Source organism: Phacochoerus africanus, chromosome 9, assembly GCF_016906955.1.
Source record: "Phacochoerus africanus isolate WHEZ1 chromosome 9, ROS_Pafr_v1, whole genome shotgun sequence".
Taxonomy (NCBI): Eukaryota; Metazoa; Chordata; class Mammalia; order Artiodactyla; family Suidae; genus Phacochoerus; species Phacochoerus africanus.
The window spans coordinates 57,679,771-57,703,049 of record NC_062552.1 but is presented as its reverse complement, the minus strand read 5'-3'; the positions used below and the strand labels follow the sequence as shown (position 1 = coordinate 57,703,049).

The window sequence follows — 23,279 nt, the reverse complement described above, 5'->3', positions numbered from 1 at the left end:
ACATATATAATACAAAACGCAGTAGTCATAAAATCCCTTGGAGGCTCTGCAGCATGGGAGACACTGGAGGACAGAGCCAGAGGCTGGGCCTTAGCGAGGCTGTGATGGGGCCAAGGGCAGAGTGGCCAGCATGTGTGACTGCGTGGGGGGGATGGGGGGAGCCCCTGTTCATTCATGGTCAGGGCTGGGGGGACGGTGATGCCCCAGCCAGGAACCTGGGAGGAGGAACAGGCTCTGGGCAGGATACTGAGCTCAGCTCAGCTGCCCCAGGGACCTGCTAAGTTTCAGATCCCTGAAGGACGGAGCCCTGGGTTGGGAGCTGGGGCTGGGCGTTGTCAGCAAGAAAGAAGTTTGAGCTCCATCTCGGTGGGGCAATGAGGGAAGGGGAGGGGCTGGTGGAGAGTCACACCGCCAGGCAGTGGGAGCGCTTCCTGCCCAGGGTCCAGGGCTCCTTCCACTCCGTAAAGGCCTCAGGGCCACCAGAGAGGGGTCAAGACTCCCTGGTGGATTTTCAAGATCAACCCAAACCCAAAAGAGCCACTTAGGTCCTCACCTGGACTAGCCACCGAAAGAACCACCTCTGCCAACTGGAAGTCTCAGTGCAGCTGGTTTTTATTATTAAAGCCAAGATTGGAAAGTGGCTGGCCCCCCACCCCCGCCCCTCCCACCCGCCTCCAGATCCATCCCTTTATGTCCCGTGAAGGTGAAAACTAGATTTGTCTTGAAAAAGACTCAAACGCTCATGCCTAAATGACAGAATGATGACCCATGAAGTAGGCTCAGATGGTGGTCTGTGTGTGAGTGTGTCGGCTCCACCCAGGATTCCTGGAAAAGACGGCTTGGGGGTGGGGCTGGCAGCCCCGGCTCACAGTGCTGTTCCCGAGGGTCCGGGGTGGGCGTCAGGAACAAAGGCAACGGAAGAGGCTGAGCTGGCCCCCGAGCTCTACCCTGCTGAAGCTGGGCCACAGGCTGGTTTTTGTAAAAATGGTTTTAAAAAAAAAACCCAGCCACGAGCACCACCCTCCCCTGAGCAGGGCGAGATGAAGCGCCAGCTCTGGGCTTTGAGGTCTGAGGCGTGTGGCCTCCTGGCCTGGCATCACCTCCCTGGAGGCAGGCAGCACCCTGAGGGAGGTCAGGTGGGCTCCTGGGCCTTGCCTGTGGCCCTTGGTGGCCTCTGGGGCCCCGGGAGAGCATCAAGATGGCTGTCTGCCCCTTTCCCACCCAGCCTGCCTGGAGGCTCTAGGCTTCAGGGACCCTGTGCAACTTTTGCTCTTTGGATTCCAAAGATCTGAACTTCTCCTCCAGCCCAGGTAGAGTGGGCTGGAAGTGGATGACAGGCTCGATCTGAAAGACAGCGAAGCCCTCCTGGTTCTTCTGGTTGAACAGACTTACCCTGTGCTCCAGCTCAGGGCTGGTTTGGGCCGAGCCCGCTGGGCTGGGCTGGGCAAGGAGGGCTGGGTCCAAGGCCCTCCGGGATGGGCAGGGATCCTCCGACAGGGAGGAAAACAGGTCCTGGACCATGGCCTCTGCCACCTGCTGCTGGGGTGGTGGAGGCAGTGGCAGGGGAGCTGGGCTGGGCTCAGAGGATGGCTCCTCACGGGCTGTGCTGCAGTCCGTGGTGGAGCCCAGCGTCTGGCTGCTGTCACTCTGGGCCCGGGTGACAGAGCTGCGAGTAGAGCGGGAGGCGCTCTCGGAGGTGGCACTGGCGCAGGTGCCATCGCTGCCAAGCTTCAGGGGAACATCGACCGAAAAGAGGTCAGAGGAGATGTTGGGCTGGTGGATGTCTATGGCAGCGGTGGTGACCACGCACATAGCTGGCTCTGGGACACCACTGTCTGCAAGAAAGGAGAGGACATGGGTCACACTTCACCCTTGCTACACCTTTGTGTACCCTTATGGGGACAGGGTCTGAGCTGAACCAGGTCTAGAAGCGGGGCGGGGAAGTGGGCAGTGTGAATGGGCTTTGTTGGGCAAGGCCTTGGTAGACCGTCTAGTTCTCCAACATTCACCGCCTGCCCCGAGGGAGGGTCATGCCTGCTGAATGCAAGTGCAGGCACGTGACCTGCCTTGGCCAATCATCTGAGGATTTCCAGGGGCAGGTATGTAAAGCAGCCATGCTTCGACCCAGCAGTCAGCACTGTTCAGGGGTGGATGGTAGCTGTTCGGCTGGCTGGGTGCTAGAGTAATGATGCCAGGCTGGACACAGGGTCCCCGACCACTGTACCATGGGCTTTTGTTGATTTATTTAACCCACTCAGAGGTGGGGTTATTTGCCATTGCAGTATGACTTAGCCTATCCCAACTCAGAGAGCATGATGTGGCTGGACAAGGAATCTGAACTCGTGGTCAGAGGGAGTCATCCAAAGTTTTAAATGGGGCCAGTGTGAGAGCTGTGCCTTCAGAAGCCCGATTAAGCTACAGGATGCCTTGTGCAGGGAGGACAGAGGACACCTCAGAATGTCTTTGCTCTAAGTGAGAAGTAGCACAGGCTTGAATCACAGTAGGTGCAGGGTGGGTAAGGTTTCTCCCTAAAGTGGTGGGAAGAGTGAACTGGGAGAGAGGCCCAGGCTGGAGATGGTGGGCTTTGAAATCAGCAGGCTGGGAGTTCCTGTCATGGCTCAGCAGAAACAAATCTAAATAGCACCCATGAGGATGCAGGTTCGATTCCTGGCCTCACTCAGTGGGTTAAGGATCCACTGTTGCCAGGAGCTGTGGTGTAGGTCGAAGACGTGCCCTGGATCCCATGTTGCTGTGGCTGTGGTGTAGGCTGGCATCTGTAGCTCCAATTCGACCCCTACCCTGGGAACCTCCATGTGCCATGGGTGCAGCCCTAAAAAGATAAAATAAGAAAAACGTAAATCAGCAGGTTCGATAAGGCTTTGAAAGAAGCCTTTAGGGGGTTAAGTTGTGGGAAAGGAAAAATTTCAATGCATTTAAACATGGCACACAGTGTAACACTGTAGCCTTTCAATGGAGTTTACAAGGATTTCAGGGCTGTGGAACCCAAACTACAAGGAGAAATAAGACACTGAAGGACTGAGTATAATTTTAAAACTCAACCTTTCCTACAAGTGCAAACCACTAGGTCCCTTGAGACCTCTTCAAGTGCAAGAATGAAAAAAATCAAGCCAGGACAAGCCTGTTGCTTCTCGAGCTCAGTTACGCTGTTATCTCATCCTCACCATGCTCATCCTGAAAGGTTCTCAGGTTGGGAGGCTCTGGGGTTGCTTAGATTCTAGATTCCAGCCCCTTCCTTTCCAGGGTCCCCCGCGCAGCCCTCTGGTGATCCTGGAGCACTCCCACCCCAGCGCCCACAGCTCGAGTGCTAGCATTTGCTGGGAGCTTTGAACTCTGCCCGCAGTTGTGGTTCACAGGCGCCGGGACGTGGGCAGCCAGGTAGGGCGGTCCCTACCCTCCATGTTAGGGATTACCAGGGTCACCTCTGCCTGCGGCTGCCCAGGGGTTCTCACACATGCGGCAGAGCCACCAGCACAGACTTACCACTGCTAGGCCCGTTGTAGTACTGACTGATGTAGCTGTTCATGTCATCTTTCGCTGCGGCCTCTGTGGAGGTGGGGACAGAGGCAGGTGAGTGTGATGGCATGCCACAGGACCCAAGAGGCGGGGGCTGTGGCCAGTTGGTGCTTCTCTCCCAGTAACCCTCCCATCACAACGAGAGGAGGCACATGTCCCCCACAGGCTTTCTGCTGCTTTCTGAGCCTCCATGGAGGCTGCGTGGCTCTCAGGGACCTGGGCTCTGATGAAGCATCCAGCTTGCTGTGTGATAAGGACGGGCCCTCTTTATCTGTCCTCAGTTTCCCCATCTCTGAGATAAGGGGTGTGGAAATAAGGGCTTTCCCTGCCTGGATGGCCTGAGCCCCTGAGATTCTCAGCATCACCGGGAACACCGCTGTCTGTGCAAAAGGCTTAAAGCCTCCTTTGCAGCCGCAGGCTGCCAGCTGCGGAGGCTGATCATCTACGAGTCTTTTGCACGCTGTACAGGAACTGACCCAGCATCGGGCACCCCACCCCCAACACTGTCCCTAGCACACGGTGGTTGCACAGTTACTAGTTCCTGAAGGAGTAACAGCTGAGAAAGCGTAAAGCTGTCCAGGGCAGGGAGATGGCATGGGAACAGGGTCTCCAAGAAATGCTGGTTCACTGCTCTGATGGGGGGGTGCTGGGGAGAGGAGAGGTAAGAAGTTCAAAGAGGCCTGAGCCTGGAGGACAAGCAGAGGGCAGGAGACCCTGGAAGCCATCCAGGAGCTTAGCTTCATCCCAAGCGCAGTGAGGAACCACAGGAAATTGTGACCCTGGTCAGCTGGGAGTCATGCCCAGGGCTGCAGGGAGAGTGGCTGGGAGGGTGCCAGACTCTGAAAAGGGGACAGGAGACTGCAGTGCCTGGGGGTGGGGGTGGGGGCAGCTAGTGCCTGGAAGGGAGGGAGGGACTGGGGTCCACACCCTGAGGAGCCAGGGTACAGGGGACCGGACCTGATGATCTCCGTGACCGCCTTCCCGGCCACCCCTCAGATCCCCGCGCAAGCCAATCGCCCTGACCTGGGGAGGCTGTGTGGCAGCACGCGCCATGACCTGGCTCTTAAAAGCTTTTTTGGCCTCTTTTGATCTTTAAATGCCTGCGGTCAGAGGTGTGTTTTGCATTAATGCCTGAGCTAAGGGAGGGGCCCCAGGCTGGCTCCAGGCCCTGCCTCAGGATCAGGCATCAACGCTCTCTCAGAATCAGACAGCAATGCTCTTCTCCATGGCCCTTCATAATTTATGCTGTAGATGCTGTCAGGCCCTGCAGGCCGCCCTGGGAAGTGGGAGGCGGCTGATATGACTGCACCTGGCAACAGTGAGAGGCGGAGGGCCACCGCGGCCACCAGGCCAGACAGAAGGTTCTGGTTTTGTCCTGAGGCCAAGGCGGCAGAGACTTGTGAAGTGGCTATAGAGGGCCATGTGACATGGGCAGGACGATGAACTTGGCTAAAGTGTCCACTGACCCAAGAAACTTTATCCCAAAGGGGCTACTCTCAGGAGGTGGCCTGGAATGAAGAAGAAAAACCCAGAGCCTGGGTCCTTGTGCTGGGGCTGTACTAGGGAACTGGGCAGGTCACACCCCTCTTCAGGCATCAGCGTCTTTATCTGTATCATGAGGGGGCCAGTGGGGCCCTTAGAGATTGCAACGTGGCTGGCTTAGCTGGCTCCCACCCTCTGCCAGCCCTGAAGTTCCAAGAGGTGAGAGTCAGAGCCCCGAGGGAAGGGACCACAGGCATCTGGGCTGTGTCCCAAACCCCCGGGGCAGGAATCACCCCAATGCCAGCCTGGGGTGGGGGTGGGGCTCTCCCCACCACGGCCTTGCCCCTCAGGGAAGGGAGCGCCTACGTCTTTGTTGAGCAGCTCTAATAATCAGGTGGGCAGCTTCTCACTCATCTCAACAGGATCAGAGAGTCTGACCCTCTACCTCCAGGGGCACAGTCAGGGCCTCCTGGGGATGTCCACTCCTTGGTCAAGCAGCCAGTCTCCATCTAATCAGGAAGGGCCCACGGTGTGAAGCCTGGCAGATCCTGGTCCAGCCCCAGCAGGTACCAAGGCTAAGCCCATTTCTACTCACAGTGCATGTGACAGACCTTCTAGCACCTAAGAAGCCCTCACATCTCTCCTCAAGTCTCTTCTCCTGAGAAACCTCTGTCCATTTTTCACCCTTCCCCAGTTTTCCAGCCTCTCTGCTCTGAAGGCTTTACCATGGGCTCCAGATATGACCAGAATGGGAGGAGGAGGAGGGAGCTAGCGCTTACTGTGCCCTTCAGATGCAGACCTCGGGTTCGGCGCCTCACAGACCCATCTCCTTTCATCCTCGCTGCTGTCCTGCACGGCTGGGATGTACAGACCGGTCCTTCCCAAGAGCCTAATAGCCCCCAAGTGGGTTTAGCAGCTGCCCTGCTGTGCTGATGCATGAGCTTGTAGCCAAGGCAGATGCCCAGATCTCCTCTGCAGGAGCGGGGGCCCCAGCCAGACCCTCGCCACGCGATGGCTATGTAACCCCACGCAGGACTTCACGTCCGTCATCGTGGCATCAGCGTGGTGGTTTCAGCCCAGAGGTGCTGCCTGCTGCAAGCACTCTGAATCCTGAGTCAGTCTACGAAGGTCTCTCTCTCCCTCTCCTGCCTCCATGTTGACTACTCCTTTGAGGATGTTCACATTTTCATCCAAGTCGCCGATAAAAATAATCGAGCCAGGTGCCCTTTAGCCCAGACATTGCTTCTGAGGTTCTGACTGGTCTGGCCAACTGGACTGCGTCTTCTGGATGACCTCCAGCCACCTCTGACTCAACATGGCCAAAAGAGAACTCAGCTTCTCCTTCCCGCTGTCTTGGTGAATGGTTCCCCTGCCTCCCCAGGCTGGGGCCCTGGTCACTCCTCCAGGCTGCTTCTCTGTCCTTTCCAACTTCTCTGATCCTGCCAAACTGTGACCCGTTGAAGGACCCCAGATGCCCTCTGCCATGGCCTATGGTCCAGCCTTAGGTCTGACCTCATGCTTTCCCCTGTGGACTCTTGCACATCTATGGGATTAATGAATGGGGTTGCTCACTCCATGGACACGCCTGACACAGAGCCTGGGTCTCCAGGCGGCTGGGGCAGGCCTCTCATGTGCACATGCTCCCCCTGCTCCAAAACGGTACCCACATGGGGCCTCAGAGCGAGCGTTAAGACAAGTCTGAGAGGGAGGCCTGCCCGGGCTTCTCTAGCAGAGCTGACACCCCCGCCCCGCCCTCTGCTTCAGGCAGGCCCCCTCTCCACAAGTCCCCACCTGGGCAGAGGAGGGGAGGTCAGTCCTGTCGTATCCACACAGGGACCCAGGAGCAGTAGAGGGTGGGCAGAGCCACATTTTACTCAGGGCCTGGCATGTGCCAGCAGCCAATAAACAGGGTGACTGGACGGTGACTGTGACTGGGACAGGGGCCTGCGAGACCTCCCAGAACCACGCCTCTCACCCTCTGAGATGCTCTTTGCACCGTGCAGCACATGGCCTTGCTCCCCGGCCCTGGTGCTTCCTGCCAGAGACTAGTGCTTCCTGGGTGCCTGGGAGCCTGCGGGGAGGGAGGAGAGGCGAGCACAGATGTTTGTGGCCAGGAAGAGGCCATCAATCAGCCTCAACAGGGGCACTTCCCACGTTTGTTTTGATTTGGCACCAGGAGCCCCAGGGTCTTGTAGGAACTGTCCCACAGGGGGACTGAGCTGGCTGATGCTGCAGGGGTGGGTAGAAAAGAAGGGAGGGTACCAAACCCAGCTTTGCAAACATTTGCTGTGTGGTCTTAGGCAAATCCTCAGGCACTCTGAACCTCAGATTCCTCACCTATAAAATGGAAATAAATATCTACATGCTGACGTAGACTCACTGAGCTAATGAAGGTCAAGTCTAGCCTGAGGCTGACCTTGACCTGCCTGAACCCGTGGCCTATGATGCTCCCTGCCAGCCCCAAAGTCTCAGGTCATTTCTGTGGCAGCTGCCTGGCGCCTTTCATCCTGGGGTGTGAGCACTCTGCAAAGCCATCTGACTAATCCTCCGAAAGCCGGTCGAGTGCTATGGTGGCAACGCTCATTATGTGGGTTTTGCTCTTTGGGCAGAGCCCCAACCTGCCCAACGAGGCAGAGGTGGAGAGAAAGGACAGTGAGTCAGCTGGGCCTCCCAGAGGTGGCAGAACTGGCCAGGCTGTGGGGTGGGGGGTGCCCGCACGTCCTGTGCAGATATGGGCCTAGAGGGAAGCCCTGATTCCTGCTTGGGGCTCCCACTCCCAAACTCTAGCTTGTGGCTCCAGGGCTTGGTGGCCCTCACTGAGGGAGGACACTGCTGTTCCCCGAGCACCTGCTGTGTACTAGGCTGAGTGCGGGGCCTGTGACTGCAGGTTCAGTCCTCAGGGAAGATGGGCTTCTGCTCCTCTTCTCATTTTGGAAAAAAATCAGGGTTCAGACAGGGGACCAGCTGCATAATTTGTGGGACCCCTTGTTCAACAAGCATTAGGCCCAGAAATAAACCCACCCATATGTGGTCATTTAATTTACAACAAAGGAACCAAGAACATACCATCGGGAAGGGACAGTCTCTTCAATACATGGTCCTGGGGCACCTGGACCCCTATCTTACACCACACACAAAATTTAACTCAAAATGGATTAGACTTGAATGTAGGACCTGAAACCATACAACTCCTAGAAGAAAACACAGGCAGTAAGCTCCTTGAACACTGGTCTTGGCAATGACTTTTTGGATTTGACACCAAAAGCAACAAAAGCAAAAATAAATAAGCAGGACCACATTAAACAGAGCAGAGGAGAGCATCCACAAAATGAAAAGCAACTTACGGAATGGGAGAAAATATTTGCAAATCATATCTGTAAAGGGTTAATATCCAAAATACATCAAGTAGCAAAAACAAAACCATCCAATTAAAAAATGGGCAGAGGATCTGAATAGACACTTTCTAAAGAAGATAACAGGCCAAAGGTACATGAAGAGGTGCTCAGCTTCACTAAGCATCAGGGAAATACAAATCGCCCACAATGAGATATCACCTCACACTTGTTAGGATGGCTATTTTCAAAAGCACAAGAGATAACAAGTGTTGGCGAGAACGTAGAGAAAAGGGAACTATTGGGCACTGTTGGTGGGGATGGTATTGGTGCAGCTCCCATGGCAAATAGTATGGAATGTCCCCAGAGCACTAAAAATAGAGATACCATAGGATCCAGCAATTCTACTCCTGGGTATATATCTGAGGAAAACAAAAACACTAATTTGCAAAGATACATGCACCCCAATGTACAGAGCAGCATTATTTACAATAGCCAAGACATGGAAACAATTGTCCATCAATGGATGGATGAATGGATAAAGAAGATGTGATACATACATACACTCATGTAGATACAATGGAATATTACTCAGCCATAAAAAAGAATGAAATCTTGCCATTTGCAACAACATAGACAGACCTAGAGGGCATCATGCTAACTGAAAAGGTCAGACAAAGACAAATACCATCTGATCTCATTTTTACGTGGAATCTAAAAACAAAACCCAGGAGTTCCCATCATGGCACAGTGGAAACAAATCTGACTAGCATCCATGAGGATGTGGGTTTGATCCCTGGCCTTGCTCAGTGGGTTAAGGATCCGGCGTTGCCGTGAGCTGTGGTGTAGGTCACAGACGCAGCTTGGAACCTGCATTGCTGTGGCTGGGGTGTAGGCCAGCGGCTACAGCTCCAATTCGAGACCCCTAGCCTGGGAACCTTCACATGCTGCAGGTGCGGCCCTAAAAAGACTAAATAAATAAATAATAAAAACAAGATGCAGACCAACAAAACAAAAGCCCCTGAGCTCATAGTTTTGTGGCTCCCAGAGGCAGAGGTTGGGGAGACTGTGTGTGTGTGTGTATGTGAAATGGGTCAAAAGGTATAAACTTTCCCAGTTATAAAATAAATAAGTCATGGGGACATGATGTACAGCATGGCAACTATAATTAATACCGTATTGTATACTTGAAAGTTGCTAAAAGAGTAAAGCCTAAAGTTCTCATCACAAGAAATAAAATTAACTATGAATACTGATGGATGTTAACTAGACATACTGTGATTTTGCAGTATATACAAATATTAAATTATTACCTGGTAACCTGAAACTCAATAATATATGTGTATGTGTGTACATATACATATATGTATATAATTTTATATGTATAAATATATATAATTACATATATAATATATATGTCAATTACAGCAATGAAAGAAAAAAAGCATTAAGAATTTCAGGAGAGTGACAGCAGAATATTGAACCAAGCATGAGGCCCTGGGAGCCTGCATGGGTCACTCCATCATGAGGCCAGTCCTGCTCAGAGAGGTTAAGTAGCTTGTTCAAGGCCAATCTGAGATGCGAACCCAGTCCTGAGTCTCATACCCATGACCTTTCCTCAGCATCACCACCCCGTCCACCTTGCCGGCTGCCTCGCTACTTTGTGTGAGTCCCAGGTCTAGTTCTACCGCTTTGGGGCTCCCTGGGTCTTCAGCACCCCCCATCCAGCACACCCGTCAGGAGGACAGCAGTGGCAGAAACCCTGTCCCGCCTGCATTAGCACCCAGGCCTCTCCAGTCTCAAGGTGAAACACTGGTGCCAGCTACGCTTGGCAGAGTGAAGGCCCAGCCCACTGGCCGGGTGCAGCTCTGGGGGCGCTTCTCTGAAAGCTGGTGTGGCATGTAGGGGATGCCGAGCTTCACTGTGATATATGGTGAAAGCCACGGTACTCCCACCAGGGGCCGTAACTCATAAGTTACGCGTGAGCTTCAAGACTAATAAATTTGGGAGGGAAGTATTAATGACTACACAGGGGCACGGTGAACTTGGCAGGCCCCAAAGCCTGGAACTTTGCAGCTTGGGTTTTAAAAATGATTTGTGCTGGAACAAGTTTAAACAGAAGCTGGTTGGCGTTCGTCTGACTGTGACCCGCTGGCAACTGTTGAGACTGCAGGAGCCGCTTCTCCTGCCTGGGCCAAGGCTGGCACTCCCGCCCTCGTGGGCCGCCCTCTCCTGAAGCTCCTGAGACTTATTGCTGATGTCTGCAGGTTAATCCCCGGATTGTGAGTGTACTGTGGTGACATGGTGAGCCTCAGAGCCCTCACTGGGCTGAAGGTCATGGGGAGCCACAAACACTGCCCTTTCTCCATCTCCAGAGTAGTCGTGAGCGCCCCTCGCTTGTCCAGCCATAATTTCTAATGTCATGCAAATCCCTCCCTGGACACAGCTGGTCAGAAAGAGATCCGCTGGGGCGGCCCTGTCTCCCTGGCCCAACTGAGGCTGTGAATCACACGCGCCACTTGCTACCCTAAGGCTTCTGCCCTCTGCCTCGGAGGCGCTGGCTTTGCTACCGGGGGCTCTGGGGGTTGGCCAGCAAGTGGCCGATGGGGAATGCCCTGTGCTCTGCTGAGTGGGCTGGGACAGGCACAATGCAGGTGTGCATCCAGAGAGGGGGGAGGTAGGGGCGTCACAGAGGAGAGAAAGGAGAGTAGGGGTGGGATTCCAGGGCTGGATGAGAAGGGCATTTGCAACTGCTCCCCGGAGGTGCATGTCTGCCATCTCTATGGGAGGCCCGAGTGCCTTGTTCACACACCCTGAGTTTCCAGGAGGGTTGGCACAGACCCTGTGACACAGGCTGGGACATGCAGCCAATCACTTTCTCCCTTCTTTTTTTAAATTTTTTTAGTTTTTTAAAGATTTTTATTTTTTCTATTATAGTTGGTTTACAATGTTCTGTCAATTTCTGCTGTACAGCAAAGTGACCCAGTCATACATCTATATATATATGTGTGTGTGTGTATATATATATGTATATATGAGTGTGTGTGTGTATAACATATATATATATACACATTCTTTTTCTCACATGATTCTCCATCACATTCCATCAAAAGTGACTAGATATAGTTCCCTGGGCTATATAGCAGGGTCTCCACTCCAAATGCAATAGTTTGCATCTACTAACCCCAAACTTCCTCCCGTCTTATTCTGCCTCCCTCCACCTCCTCTTGGAAGTTACCCACCTGTGGGGACCATACTGGAGGTGCTCACCTGAGCTTAGATGGTTAAAGGTGGGCTCAGCTGAAGAGGGAATAGGACCGAGTGGGCCCAAGGGCCAGGCGAGCTGCAGCCTTGAGATGGGCTATGAGCAGCCACCACGGCCAGAGCAAGGAGGTGGCTCCTCCAACTCACTCTGCTCCATCAGAAGGGAGGTCCTGGGATGGACCAGGAGATTGTAAGCCTGTTCCTCCATCCTTGGAAAGCAAGACAAAGTGGGCAAAATGGCTGCTGACTTCCAGGAGAACTTTCAGGAAGGAGGTTCTTATATTCTGGATTCCATAAGCACCAGCGTGCAGAGCTGAACGCCAAGGGGAGGTTTCTGGACTGGGCTACTGCCAGATGCCCTCCGAGCTGCGAGAGAGGACCCAAGGTTGCAGGACCCACAGGGAAATAGGGATGTCCATGAGCCTTAGTTTGTTCACCCATCAGTTATGGGCTCACAGATCACATTCCATGCAACAAACTGCACGGCAAGCCTGCCGAGGGCCAGCGTGGTGGGCCCTGAGGATAAAGTGTGGGAGCAACCTGGCACAATCTGGGCCTAGTGGAGTTCATATAAAGTCTTGAGGGAAGGGTGTGGAGACTGGGTGCTCACTCTGAGACAGGTTTTGAGGATGCAGTTTGGCAGGCAGGCCTGTTCTACCAGTGAACAGCATGTGCAAAGGCCCAGAGACATATGACCACACAGAACACGTCCAAAACAAAAGGCTGTTTCTCTCCGCTAAGTAAAAGTGAGGACAGGGTGCCAAGTGGAAGGAGATGGGGGGGCAGCCAGGGACAAGAGCATCGAGGGTCTTATATGCCACCTGTTACAAGTTAAGCCATTGTGCCACCCCCCCACCCCCGCCTCTGTCCAAGTCATATGTTGAAATTCTAACCCCTAGTACCTCAGAATGTAATCTTATTTGGAAATGAGGTTGTTACAGATGAGATCACAGCTAAGATGAGGTCATGCTGGGGTAGGGTGGGCCCCAAGGCCGATACAACTGGGATCTTATAAAAAGGGAACTTGGGCACAGACACACACACCCCAGAAGAACACCGTGTGAGGAGATCAGGGTGATCCTTCTACAAGCTGAGGATTGCCAGGGATTACCAGTAAACCACCAGCAGCTTTACTGGGGGAGAGGCCTGGGACAGATGCTCCCTCACAGTCCTCAGAAGGAGCCAGCCCTGCCAAGACCTTGATCTCAGACTTCCAGCCTCCAGAACCGGGAGACAGTACACTTCTGTTGTTTAAGCCACCCAGTCTGTGGTACTTTGTTTCGGCAGCCCCAGCAAACACCAGCCAAGCTGTTAGGTCAGGAAGTGACATGAAAGATTTATAAAGGATCACTGGGGTGGCGGGGGTGCAGGCCTAAAGAGGGCACCTATGGGGTGAAGAGGGGGTCAGGGGGCTGCGTGAGGTCCAGAGATAGGAAAGGCTGAACGATGCACATGGAGAAGGGGGAGGTTTCAAGATATATGCAGACCGTAAAACCAGCTGGAATTGGTGTTGGGTTGTGAGTCAGGATCTATGAAGCCCAAGAAACCTGCAGTAAAGGCAGGAATCGCATAAGCTACAGCTGAACACAGATGAATGTCAAAATCTGCTCGGGGCACAGAAAGCCAACTGCCCAAGGAGGCTGCGGGAACGTGGGGCCTCGTTCAGCTGTGAGCTCAGGCCGAGTGGGCACCGCAAGGCTTGGGAGCCTTCCAACCTTTGGTTCTGGGGACTCAGAACCAGAACCAAAAAATCAGGGCTGGCCCCTTGGCACTCTGCCCTGGGTGTTGCAGCTCCCCGAGAACTGCGTTTAGTTCTAGATGTCACTCTGAGAGGGACCAAAGCTGGAATGCTTGGAGTGGGGCAGCGCAGCAAGAACTTAGAGGGCCTGTCCCCTGAGGACTGGCTGTGGGAATGCAGGTGACGGTCCCCGGAGAAGAAGACATGCAGAGACCAGTCTCTGAAAGGATGTCTCAACCGGCAGGGCACCCACGAGACCTACACAAAAAAGCTGTGTCCAGGTGGGAGAGGTGGGTGCCAGAAGCAGAGCTCTGCTCAGTCTGAGGTTTGAGGCTGGGTTGCCAGGGGCTTCCCTGGGAGGTTTGGGGGACCTATTCTCAAGGAAGGTAAACTAAGGCTGCAGGGCCTCCTGGCAGGGGTGACATGGGATTAGCACATCCACTAAAGGGCTGGACTCATAAGTCCTTTCTAGCCTCCAAGTTCTCTAGTTCTAAGATTGGAAGTTCTCTCAAAAGAGCACAGTAGCAATCACCCCATCTCCCCAAACCTGTTCATAGTGCCTTACAGATTACAGGGCTTTCTCAGCTCTATCAGCTCCTTCTACTTCCTGTGAGGCAGACAGAGCTGGAAGTATGAGCCCACTTCACAGAGAGGATCACTGAAGCCCCAAGTGTAGAGCTGGGAGTGCCAGAGCCTGGGACCCCGGCCTCTTGCCTGCCCAGCCCTGCCTGGCTGTTGCTGCCCCAGCAAGGGGAACACAGCAACCAAAGTGAAATGGGCCCTAGTCCAAGCTGGAGTTTAGGATCCTACAGCCTGGGTTCCAAGCCCAGCACCTCCATTTCTTCTGCCGTGACCCCAAGAAATTCTCTTGACCTATTGGGATCTGAGTTTCCTCCTCCATGTGGGAAAAAAAAAAAAAAAAGGTGTGAATGTGAATTGAAATCATACTGTAAAAAGCTTCTCAATGCAAATCAAAACTACAGTGAGGTACTACCTCACACCGGTCAGAATGGCTATCATTAAAAAGTCTACAAATAATAAATGCTAGAGAGGGTGTGGAGAAAAGGGAACCCTCCCACACTGCGGTGGAAATGTAAGTTGGTGCATGGAGGAGAACAGTATGGAGGTTCCTCAAAAAACTGAAAACAGAGGTGCCATATGATCCAGCAATCCCACTCCTGGGCATATATTTGGACAAAATTTTCATTTGAAAAGATACATTCACCCCTACATTCATAGCAGCACTATTCACAATAGCCAAGACATGAAAACAACCTAAATGTCTAACGACACATGAATGGATTAAGAAGATGTGGTACATATACACAATGGAATACCATTCAGCCATAAAAAAACTGAAATAATGCCATTTGCGGCAACATGGATGAACCCTTTGAGATTCTTTTTTTTTTTTTTTGTCTTTTTGCCATTTCCAGGGCTGCTCCCACGGCATATGGAGGTTCCCAGGCTGGGGGTCTAATCAGAACTGTTGCTGCCGGCCTACACCAGAGCCATAGCAATGAGGGATCCAAGCCGCGTCTGCAACCTACACCACAGCTCACGGCAACGCCAGATCCCTAACCCACTGAGCAAGGCCATGGATTGAACCCGCAACCTCATGGTTCCTAGTCGGATTCGGAACTCCGAACCCTTAGAGATTCTTATACCAAGTAAAGTCAGAAAGACAAATAACATATGACATTACTTATATGTGGAATCTAAAGTATGGCACAGGTGAATCTATCTATAGAACAGAAACAGACTCAGAGACACAGAGAACAGACTTGTGGTTGCCAAGGGGGAGGTGGGTGGAGGAGGGAAATATTGGGAGTTTGGGGTTATCAGATGTAAATATTACATATAGAATGTATAAACAACAAGGCCCTACTGTATAGCACAGGGAACTATATTCAATATCCTGAGATAAACTATAATGGAACAGAATATAAAAAAGAATGTGTACCTATGTTACTGTATCACTTTGCTGTACAGCAGAAATTAATGCAACATTATAAATCAACTACACTTCAATTTAAAAAAAAAGCTTCTCTTGGAGGAATTTGATGAATCTTAGTTCCCTTACTTTTAGGTAAAAAACGAGGGCTCAGAAACATGTTCTGAATTATTACAGGAAGTCAGTATTTTTTAAAAGATCTCAGTAAAGTGAAGAAACCACCTAACCATCATTTTAGTGATAAGATGTTCTGGTTCAATTAGGGCAGGAAGGGTTCAGACACGAGCAGAAAAGGTGCCTGGGGAGGGGAACCTGTGTTTGAGGCACTGAGGACCCCCCCCCCCCACCATGAGGTCTAACAACACTGCAGATCCCCCCCTGAGCCGGCTGCCTGGCCCCTTGAGCTGACCTGCAAACCCCGCAAAGGCCCAAACCTGACACAGCTGTGTCACTAGGTGAGGGTATTTTCACCCTCAATCACAAAATAATACCACCTGGCATTTGCAGGGCTACTTTGCAGCTCTAGAGCCCACTAGAACCCGCTTCCTGGAGCCTCACAACAAACCTGGGAGGAAGCCTCAGCACTGCTCCCATTTCACAGCCAGCAAAAACAAGACCTAGAAAGGTTAATTCCCCTGTACAAGGTGACACAGCTGGCCATCTATAGAGTACTCTGCTCTGGGGTATGGCCAGCACTCCCGTCTCTACCAACATCACCTGCCCCTCAATTTACTACCATCTCCTAGGCTTAGGTTCTGGGTTGTTCTTGCTCCAGGCCTGGACTTGCTATCTGGGCCCTAGTGGGCTGAGCAGCCCAGTGGGAAAGTCCTAGGCATCCAGCCAGAAGCCTAGCTCTGCTGTTTAGTAGTGATGCACCTTTGGCCAACGTTTCTGGGTCTCCGTTCCTTCACCTACAAAGGCGGAAGGCCAAACCTCCCGCAGGCGGTAGCGGTGAGGACTGGGGAGGAAAACAGCCAGGGGCGCACAGGCATAAATGAGCACTAAGATCCCATCAAAGTCGGGTCAAGGTAGCTCGCCTCAACGCTTTCTCCTAGATTCAGAAAGGTAGCCCTGGGGGCATTGATCTGAGGGTCCCCACCAGCAGCAGCAGCACCACCACCAGCACCAAAATCGTGGGCCGGGACAGGGGCACAATCCTGCAAGGAGACGCGCCCCAGCTCCAGGCAGCCGCGCGCAGAGCCCTGGGGCGGGCGGTGGGGAGGCGGCCCCCCACGGCGGGACTGGGGGAGGCGCGGCGGGCTCACCTCGCGGGGGCTGCAGCTCCTCCACGACGCTCTCGGCCGCCGTCTCCTCGGCCCACGTGCCGGCCTCCACCACCTTGTAGCGGCTGCGCGGCTGGCTGAGCACGTGAGGGGCCTGCAGCGCCGCCTCGCGCTCGGCCGCCAGGTCCAGGTCCTGCTGCGCCAGGTGCGCCCGCAGCTGCCGGATCTCAAACTGCAAGAAGGAGAGGGGCGGTGGGGTGCGCGACGCGGGGGGTGCGGGGGGCGAGGGGGCCTCGGGGGCCTCAGCCCGAGCCAGCCTGACGTCTGGGCGCTTTGCTCCGGGGGAGCAGAGAGGCATGGGCTTTGAGCCTCTGAAGGCGGGATGGGGCGTTCCTCACAAATCTCCCAACGATAGCAATCACAAGTGTCTCTGACGTTTATGGAGCCTTTTCCAAGTAATAAAACGTGTCCCTGTGTCTCATCTCTGATGCTTTGTAGTCTGGCCTCACCGTGAAGACAAAGCCATGAGGGGAAACACAACTGCGGGTTGCCGGAAGAACACTGCAGGAGGAGTCAGGGAAACCGGATTTGAATCCCGCTCCAATTACTTCCCTAAATGTGCGTGGGACCCAGGTGGTGCGTGTCAAAATGAGCGCCTTGCCCAGGTGTTAACTGATGGTTAGCGGAAGACCGGAAAGCCCACAACATCCAGGACCAGCGTAACAAGCCCTGGAAGCCGGTTCTGGCATCCTGTGCTTACTGGGCTCTGTCTGGTCCTTTTGTCTTCCAGCAACACCCACATCCCTCTTCTGGGAGGTGTTCTGAGAGCCGATGAATGGCTCCCAGCCAGCTCAGCGGCTTACTGCCAGGGGCCGTGGTTTCCTTATCTGTAAAATGGAAGTTATCACGCCCTAGAGCTCTTTCAGGACTTGGGTGCGTCATACAGGCTTTGTAAGAAGCCGCACACATTTTTATTTTGGTTTAATTTTTTAGTTGTTGGGGAAAATTTCTTAGAGAAGCTTCCAGATGCCTCTTGGGTTTGTGGCTGAGATGGCTATTCACACTCTGGGGCCTCCTTGGGTGATCCAGGCCAAGGCAAAGTTCGGGTCTGACTCTGAAGAGCCTCGGCTGAGGGCTCAGGAGGAAGGAGAACATTTACTGCCACCTAGTGTTCCAAACACACACTGCACCGCTTCTGCACAACTCCACAAGCTCCAGCCAAAGCCCCAGGAGCCAGAAGCAGGTAGGGGTGAGGAGGGGTCCTGGGGAAGCCCAGGGCCTGGGCTCCCTACCTAGGAGATTACCTCCTGGCTCATGATGCCCAATCTCCAGCCATGGCTCCTTCCCGTGTCAGATCATACCTCCAACTGCCTACCTGACACAGAACCAGGTCACAGGTGTCACAAACTCAACCTAGTCTACACAAGACTCTGCATTCTATCCCCACATCTGCTCCGCAGGTGTTTTCATCTCATTTTAGCTGAACCCCAAAATGTAATCTCCCTCGCTTCTCTCCTCTCCCTCACCCTTCCTACCATCCAATCTACCCTCAAGTCCAGCTCCCTAAGTGCCACCCCAGGCCTGCCACCTCCCTCCACCTCCGCTGCCGGCTCTCATCTGGATGACTGCAGCCCCCACAACCCTCTATGGTCCATCCCTCAACAGGGGTCAGAGGGATGCTTGTAAACCTACCTCAGATCGTGTCACCCCCTTGTCCACAGACTTCAGTTGGAAGGAAACTCAAACGTTTTACCCTTGGTTTACAAAGCAGGTGCACGTTCTGATTCTGCTTACCTGGCCCACTTCACGTCATTCTTTCTTTGCCTCCCCCGTGACACGTCATTCCTTAAATACACTGAGTGTGTGTTGGTCTCAGTGTCACTTCCCCAGCTGTGCCCTCTGCTCCCATATCACATGGCTGACCCCCCCCCACCTCCTGGAGGCCTTCCTGGACCCCCACCTAAGGCAGCCACCCAGGCTCTCTGTCACATCACCCTATTTGAATTCTCTACCTTGCATTTAGCACCTTCTGATATTTTGTTTATTTATGTTAATGTTTTATTCTTCTGATGATGATGAAAGTGAAACACACTAAAAGCATTCACCAGCAATAGGGTGGTGGGCAGTGAGCTGGCATGGGGGCAACTCCCAATGTCAGTTTGCAGGCTTTGCCTAGGGACCACTTGGTTTTCCAGAGAGTTCATCAGCCTCCTGCGTGAGGACACACTGGCTGCCTCTGTGCTGGGAGCAGAGCAGGGCAGTGGGGCAGAGGAGCAGGCCAGACGTTAGATGAAAGGACTTCACCTAATCCTCAGTTCCAGCCCTGCACCTCTCCCCCACCTCTGCCTCCCCCAGTGTCCACCTGCAGAGCCTCAGGTTCAGTATCTCCAGAGGATGAATCTCTTGCCTCTTGCAGGGTGAGCGAGCGTGGTCTCCTGGCTGTGCAGGATTTGGAAGGGGACCTGGAGGGTTAAATATTATGCATACAGGGGATTTTTAGCCAAGGCCCCTCCCCTGTGGTCAGCTTCACACTCACCCCCTTCCTCCCAAACTCTCAGGGGTTGGGGGGGGTGGAAATTAGCCCATTTTCCTCACTATCCACCTCTCGAGACACTTTTGTTATAGATTCTCCACTCTGCTAGATCCATCCTCCATTTCCTCCAAATCCACTGAAATCTCTGTCGTCTTTGTCCTGATGGACAGGACTTAAAGAGAGTGTCTTAATTCTTACATGTTTATGTTTTTCTCTTTACCATCATCTTATTGGAGTTTGGGGGAGGAGATCAGATAAATATGTGTGGGCACTGCACCATTTTCTTCAAAGACTGCCTATTGATTTTCTTCCCACTATGGTATATATATACATATTTTTAAAGAGGCCTGATGTTTCATGCATGCTAATCTCTGTGGTGTAAATCTCCCACCCTGGCCAGTTTCAAGCTATCAACACGATGTCAGGCAGAACTGGCGAGAAGTATGCACAGCTGGCTCTCAGGACCCATCACCCCCCACAGCCACCCACTGCCACCTCACTCCTCTGTCAGAGCAGGGATACTGACACTAACCTATGCAAGCATAGGACGTAGAATACAGTCGCTGTACAAGCAGAGATTGTGTCTGTCTCGTTGGCTGGTACACGGGAGGCCCACAATAAACATTGTTAAATGAATCCATACACATGAATGAGTGAAAAGAGTCAGCCTTGTTCAATTCTCTGGTTTCAGATTGAGTCCTAACACCAGCCACAAACTGAGCCCCAACCCCAACCCAAAGCTGAGACAAAGCCTGAGTTCCAACACTGAGCCCTGACCCTGCTCATACATTGATCCCCCAGCCTGGTCACATACTGAGACCCTATCCTGATCACCCAGTAGACCCTAACTCTGGTCTCAGACTGGGTTCAGACTCGGGACCTCAACAACCCAGTACTCCAATGGGACCATGGGTCTTGGAAAGCGAGAGAGCAAGACTGGTGGCCTTCTATGCAGGGGTAGAGGGCTGGAGCCGTCCTTCTCACAGCGAGGTCTCAGATGTCACACAGGACCCATTAAGCAATCCTTCTTAGCTCTGCTGGGGCTGGGAGCCCCTCCTCCCCAGGCTGATCTGAACTTCCCATGGGCATACCCAGCCCACTTTCTCCAAGGCCGCTCATCGGGGCCGGCAGGCCCAGCTAATGGGCTCCTAGGCCATCTGAACAGATGCATTATTGATGATTTGTAATTGATACAGAGCTGCCCATGAGTGTCCCACTGGAATTCAGGCCAGACAGCCAGAGGCCAGGGCTTGCCCAGCCCCAAGCCCATATGTGCACACATAGGCGTGTAAGCTGATACAAGTTTTAGGCTAGCATTATGAACCCCAAGTAGTGTCAGTTCCCCCATTCATTCATTTATTCATCCATTCACTAAGAAGTCAGGTAAAGCATCAGGAGGGCTATGCAAAAATTCTGTTACATGTATTGGAATGGATATGCCTCTTGCAACTTGGAAGTGAGTCCTGGGTGGCCCCGGTGACAGGGTCTGCCTACTGCACTGCAGGGAACAAATCCCTCATGGGAGTCCCAAGGGCTAGCTCTGGGTGGCACTGGCGGCAGAGGAGGCTTGGTGTGTGTGGTAGACAGAGGACTGGGAGGTCGGCAGGGGCCACACCAGGCAGCCCTGTAGCCAATGGTCAGATGTTGTATGGACTTTGGTCCTTCTTCAGAAAGCCACAAGAGGAGTTCCCATTGTGGCTCAGCAGGTTACAAACCCAACTAGTATCCATGAGGATGTGGGCTGGACCCCTGGCCTTGATCAGTGGGTTAAGGACCCGGCACTGCTGTGAGCTGTGGTGTTGGTTGGCAGCTGCAGCTCCAATTCAACCGCTAACCCATTAACTTCCATATGCCACAGGAGCAGCCCCAAAAAGAAAAAAGGAGAAACAAGCAACAATAAATCCCTGAAATCTTTTGAACAGAAGAATGGTGTGGTGATTCAGATGAGCATTTTGAAAGGACTGTGCTGACAGCAGAGTGGAGAAGAGATGAGATGGGGATAAGCCAGGGCGGATATGGGAATACCAGCTGGGAGGCTACTGCAGCAGTCCAGGCCAGAGATGACCAGATTTTGCCTGGAGACAGTGGAGATGAAGATGAGAACTCTTTAGGAGGTAAAAGTGTTAGCTCGGGCATGGATTGGAATGGGGGTGAAGGAGAAGGCAATCTCACTTGGGGACATATTTTTACAAGCTTCATTCCCAGAGGCTGTGGGGTGGCTGGATGCTGTGAGCCCTTGCCCTGAGGAGGAATGACTGAGTCCTTATAGAGCTACCACAGATGGGCTAAATGGCTCTTAGCTCTGGTCACTGGCTGTGACAGCCAGGGAGTTGACAGGCTGATCTAGCTGGGACTCTCAGAGCCTGGCTCCTGATTCCCTTGTACTGAACATGGCCACATGTGCTTCCCTAGTGGATGAAGGGCTGTCAAGGGGTCCTGGGATAGCAGGGCCTCATTAGTTAGGTGGGTGAACTGAGGCCCCAAGACGGGAAGGAGCCTTTTGTGCTAGGGGACAGGGTGGGGCAAAGGCTAGGACCACATGATCCATCATAAGCAAAGTTGGACCCAGAGCCCATGCATCTGGCTTCCAGCCCTTCAGACCTTGTGTCAGGGAACTTGAAGCCTTATGGGAGAGATGGAAGTGACTCAGCTCGAATGGAATACAGGCAAGCTGGATGGTAACAGCGGCCAGGAACAAGCAGGAGGTCCCCACGTGGGGAAAAAGCCAGGGCTGGAGGTAGGAGCCTGAGCTGTTGGCCCATCACCCCTCCCTCACTCTGCCTCTGCTAAGTCCCTCTTCCTCTTTGGGCCTCAGTTTCACTGTGTATTCAATAAGCGAACAGACCAGCTGGGTTCTGGTCTATGTAACAAGCTCTGTGCTAACTCTGGGACTCTAACTGGGAGGGGACACAGTGCAGGGGGCAGGTAATTCTTGGTGCTGTGCTCAGGGCCATCCCTGCTCCTACAGAAATGCCCCACTGCCAGAGAGCCAACTCTTTAGAGAATAAGATAATATAATCCAGAACGTCTAAAATGAATCATCACCAATGTGTAGCACACACCAAGAATCACTCACTATTCATGCAAACAAGCAGGAAGAAGGGATTGATTATCAAATCATAAAGCAGTTAAGAAGCTGCTTAGAATCTGCATAAAAGCTGACCTATACAAATATTTGAATTAGCAGACAAAGGCTTCAACATAACTGATTCATATGTTAGAGAAACTAGAGGAAACAATGGACAAAATGGATGTAGCATTTCGATGGAGAAACAGAACTGACAAAAGGAGACAAATAAAACTTAGAACCTTAACATACAATATCTAAAATTGAGCATTCTGTTGGATGGGTTTAACAGCAGACTGGACACAGCAGAAGACAGGGATGTTGAACTTGAGGCTAGGTCTGTAGAAAAATGTTAAAAAAAAAAAAAAACCCACCAGAGGAAGAAACAACAGAGAATGAGGGAATGGAAGAGGGTATAACAAAGAAGTGAGGCATGATCAGAAGGTCTCACATATGCTGTTTGAGCTGCAGAAGGAAAAGAACAGTGGGATGGAACAGAAGCAAGCAAGCAAGAAACGATGGCAAAATTGTTGCAAATCTCATGAAACACACCAACCCACAAATTCAAGAACCTCAGAGAACTCCAAGGAGGATAAATACAAAACCCCCACACCTCAACACCCTGGAGTCAAACTGCTATCCACAGACAAGGACAAACACCCATAGCCCTGAGGCTCTCCAGGGCTCCCCTGGGCCTGGGAACCTGGGAGAGAACGAGCATGGTGGCTTTGACGACAAAATGAAGCAAATTTCCCACTGGCAAACAGGTCCAGTGGGAGAAAAAGACCACCCTGTGACTTGGGAAGAATGAAAGTGTGGCACAGAGCTTCTTAATGCACCTCATTAGCTAAGTATTTCTAATCAGATAACCTGACCAGATCAGCCAGGATCCACAGGGAAGCCCTCAGCGTGCATTACTGGAGTGAGTCAGGCCCCTTCCATTGGGCTGGGCTTTTAATGCCTGCCCAGGCGGGGCCAGACCCCCGGGGCGTCCAGGCGGGCACACCCAGTGCATCTCTGCCTTTAATGGTCTGGTTTGTGGAGTACAACTGACATGGCCTTGGCCTGATCAATGCACACTTTGGCCAGAAGCTCGATGCTATCTAATGCAAGAGCAATAATTTTCTTCCATCCTATTAGTGCTGTCTGCAC

At 52.7% G+C, this 23,279-nt stretch overlaps 1 protein-coding gene across 7 annotated transcripts in view; it reads right to left on the bottom strand.

Annotated features, from left to right (window-relative positions):
* Positions 1 to 598: 598 nt before the first annotated feature.
* Positions 599 to 23,279, bottom strand: part of TMEM266 (transmembrane protein 266) — a 130,821-nt gene continuing 108,140 nt past the window's right edge. For all 7 annotated transcript variants that reach the window (XM_047794668.1, XM_047794670.1, XM_047794669.1 and 4 more), the window contains 3 exons: positions 16,570 to 16,759; positions 3,502 to 3,564; positions 599 to 1,835 (listed from right to left, as the gene is read on the bottom strand). In XM_047794668.1, coding sequence (XP_047650624.1) covers positions 1,240 to 1,835; positions 3,502 to 3,564; positions 16,570 to 16,759 — 849 coding nt within the window. In that variant the 3' untranslated portion in view covers positions 599 to 1,239. The remainder of the gene's footprint in view (positions 1,836 to 3,501; positions 3,565 to 16,569; positions 16,760 to 23,279) is intronic.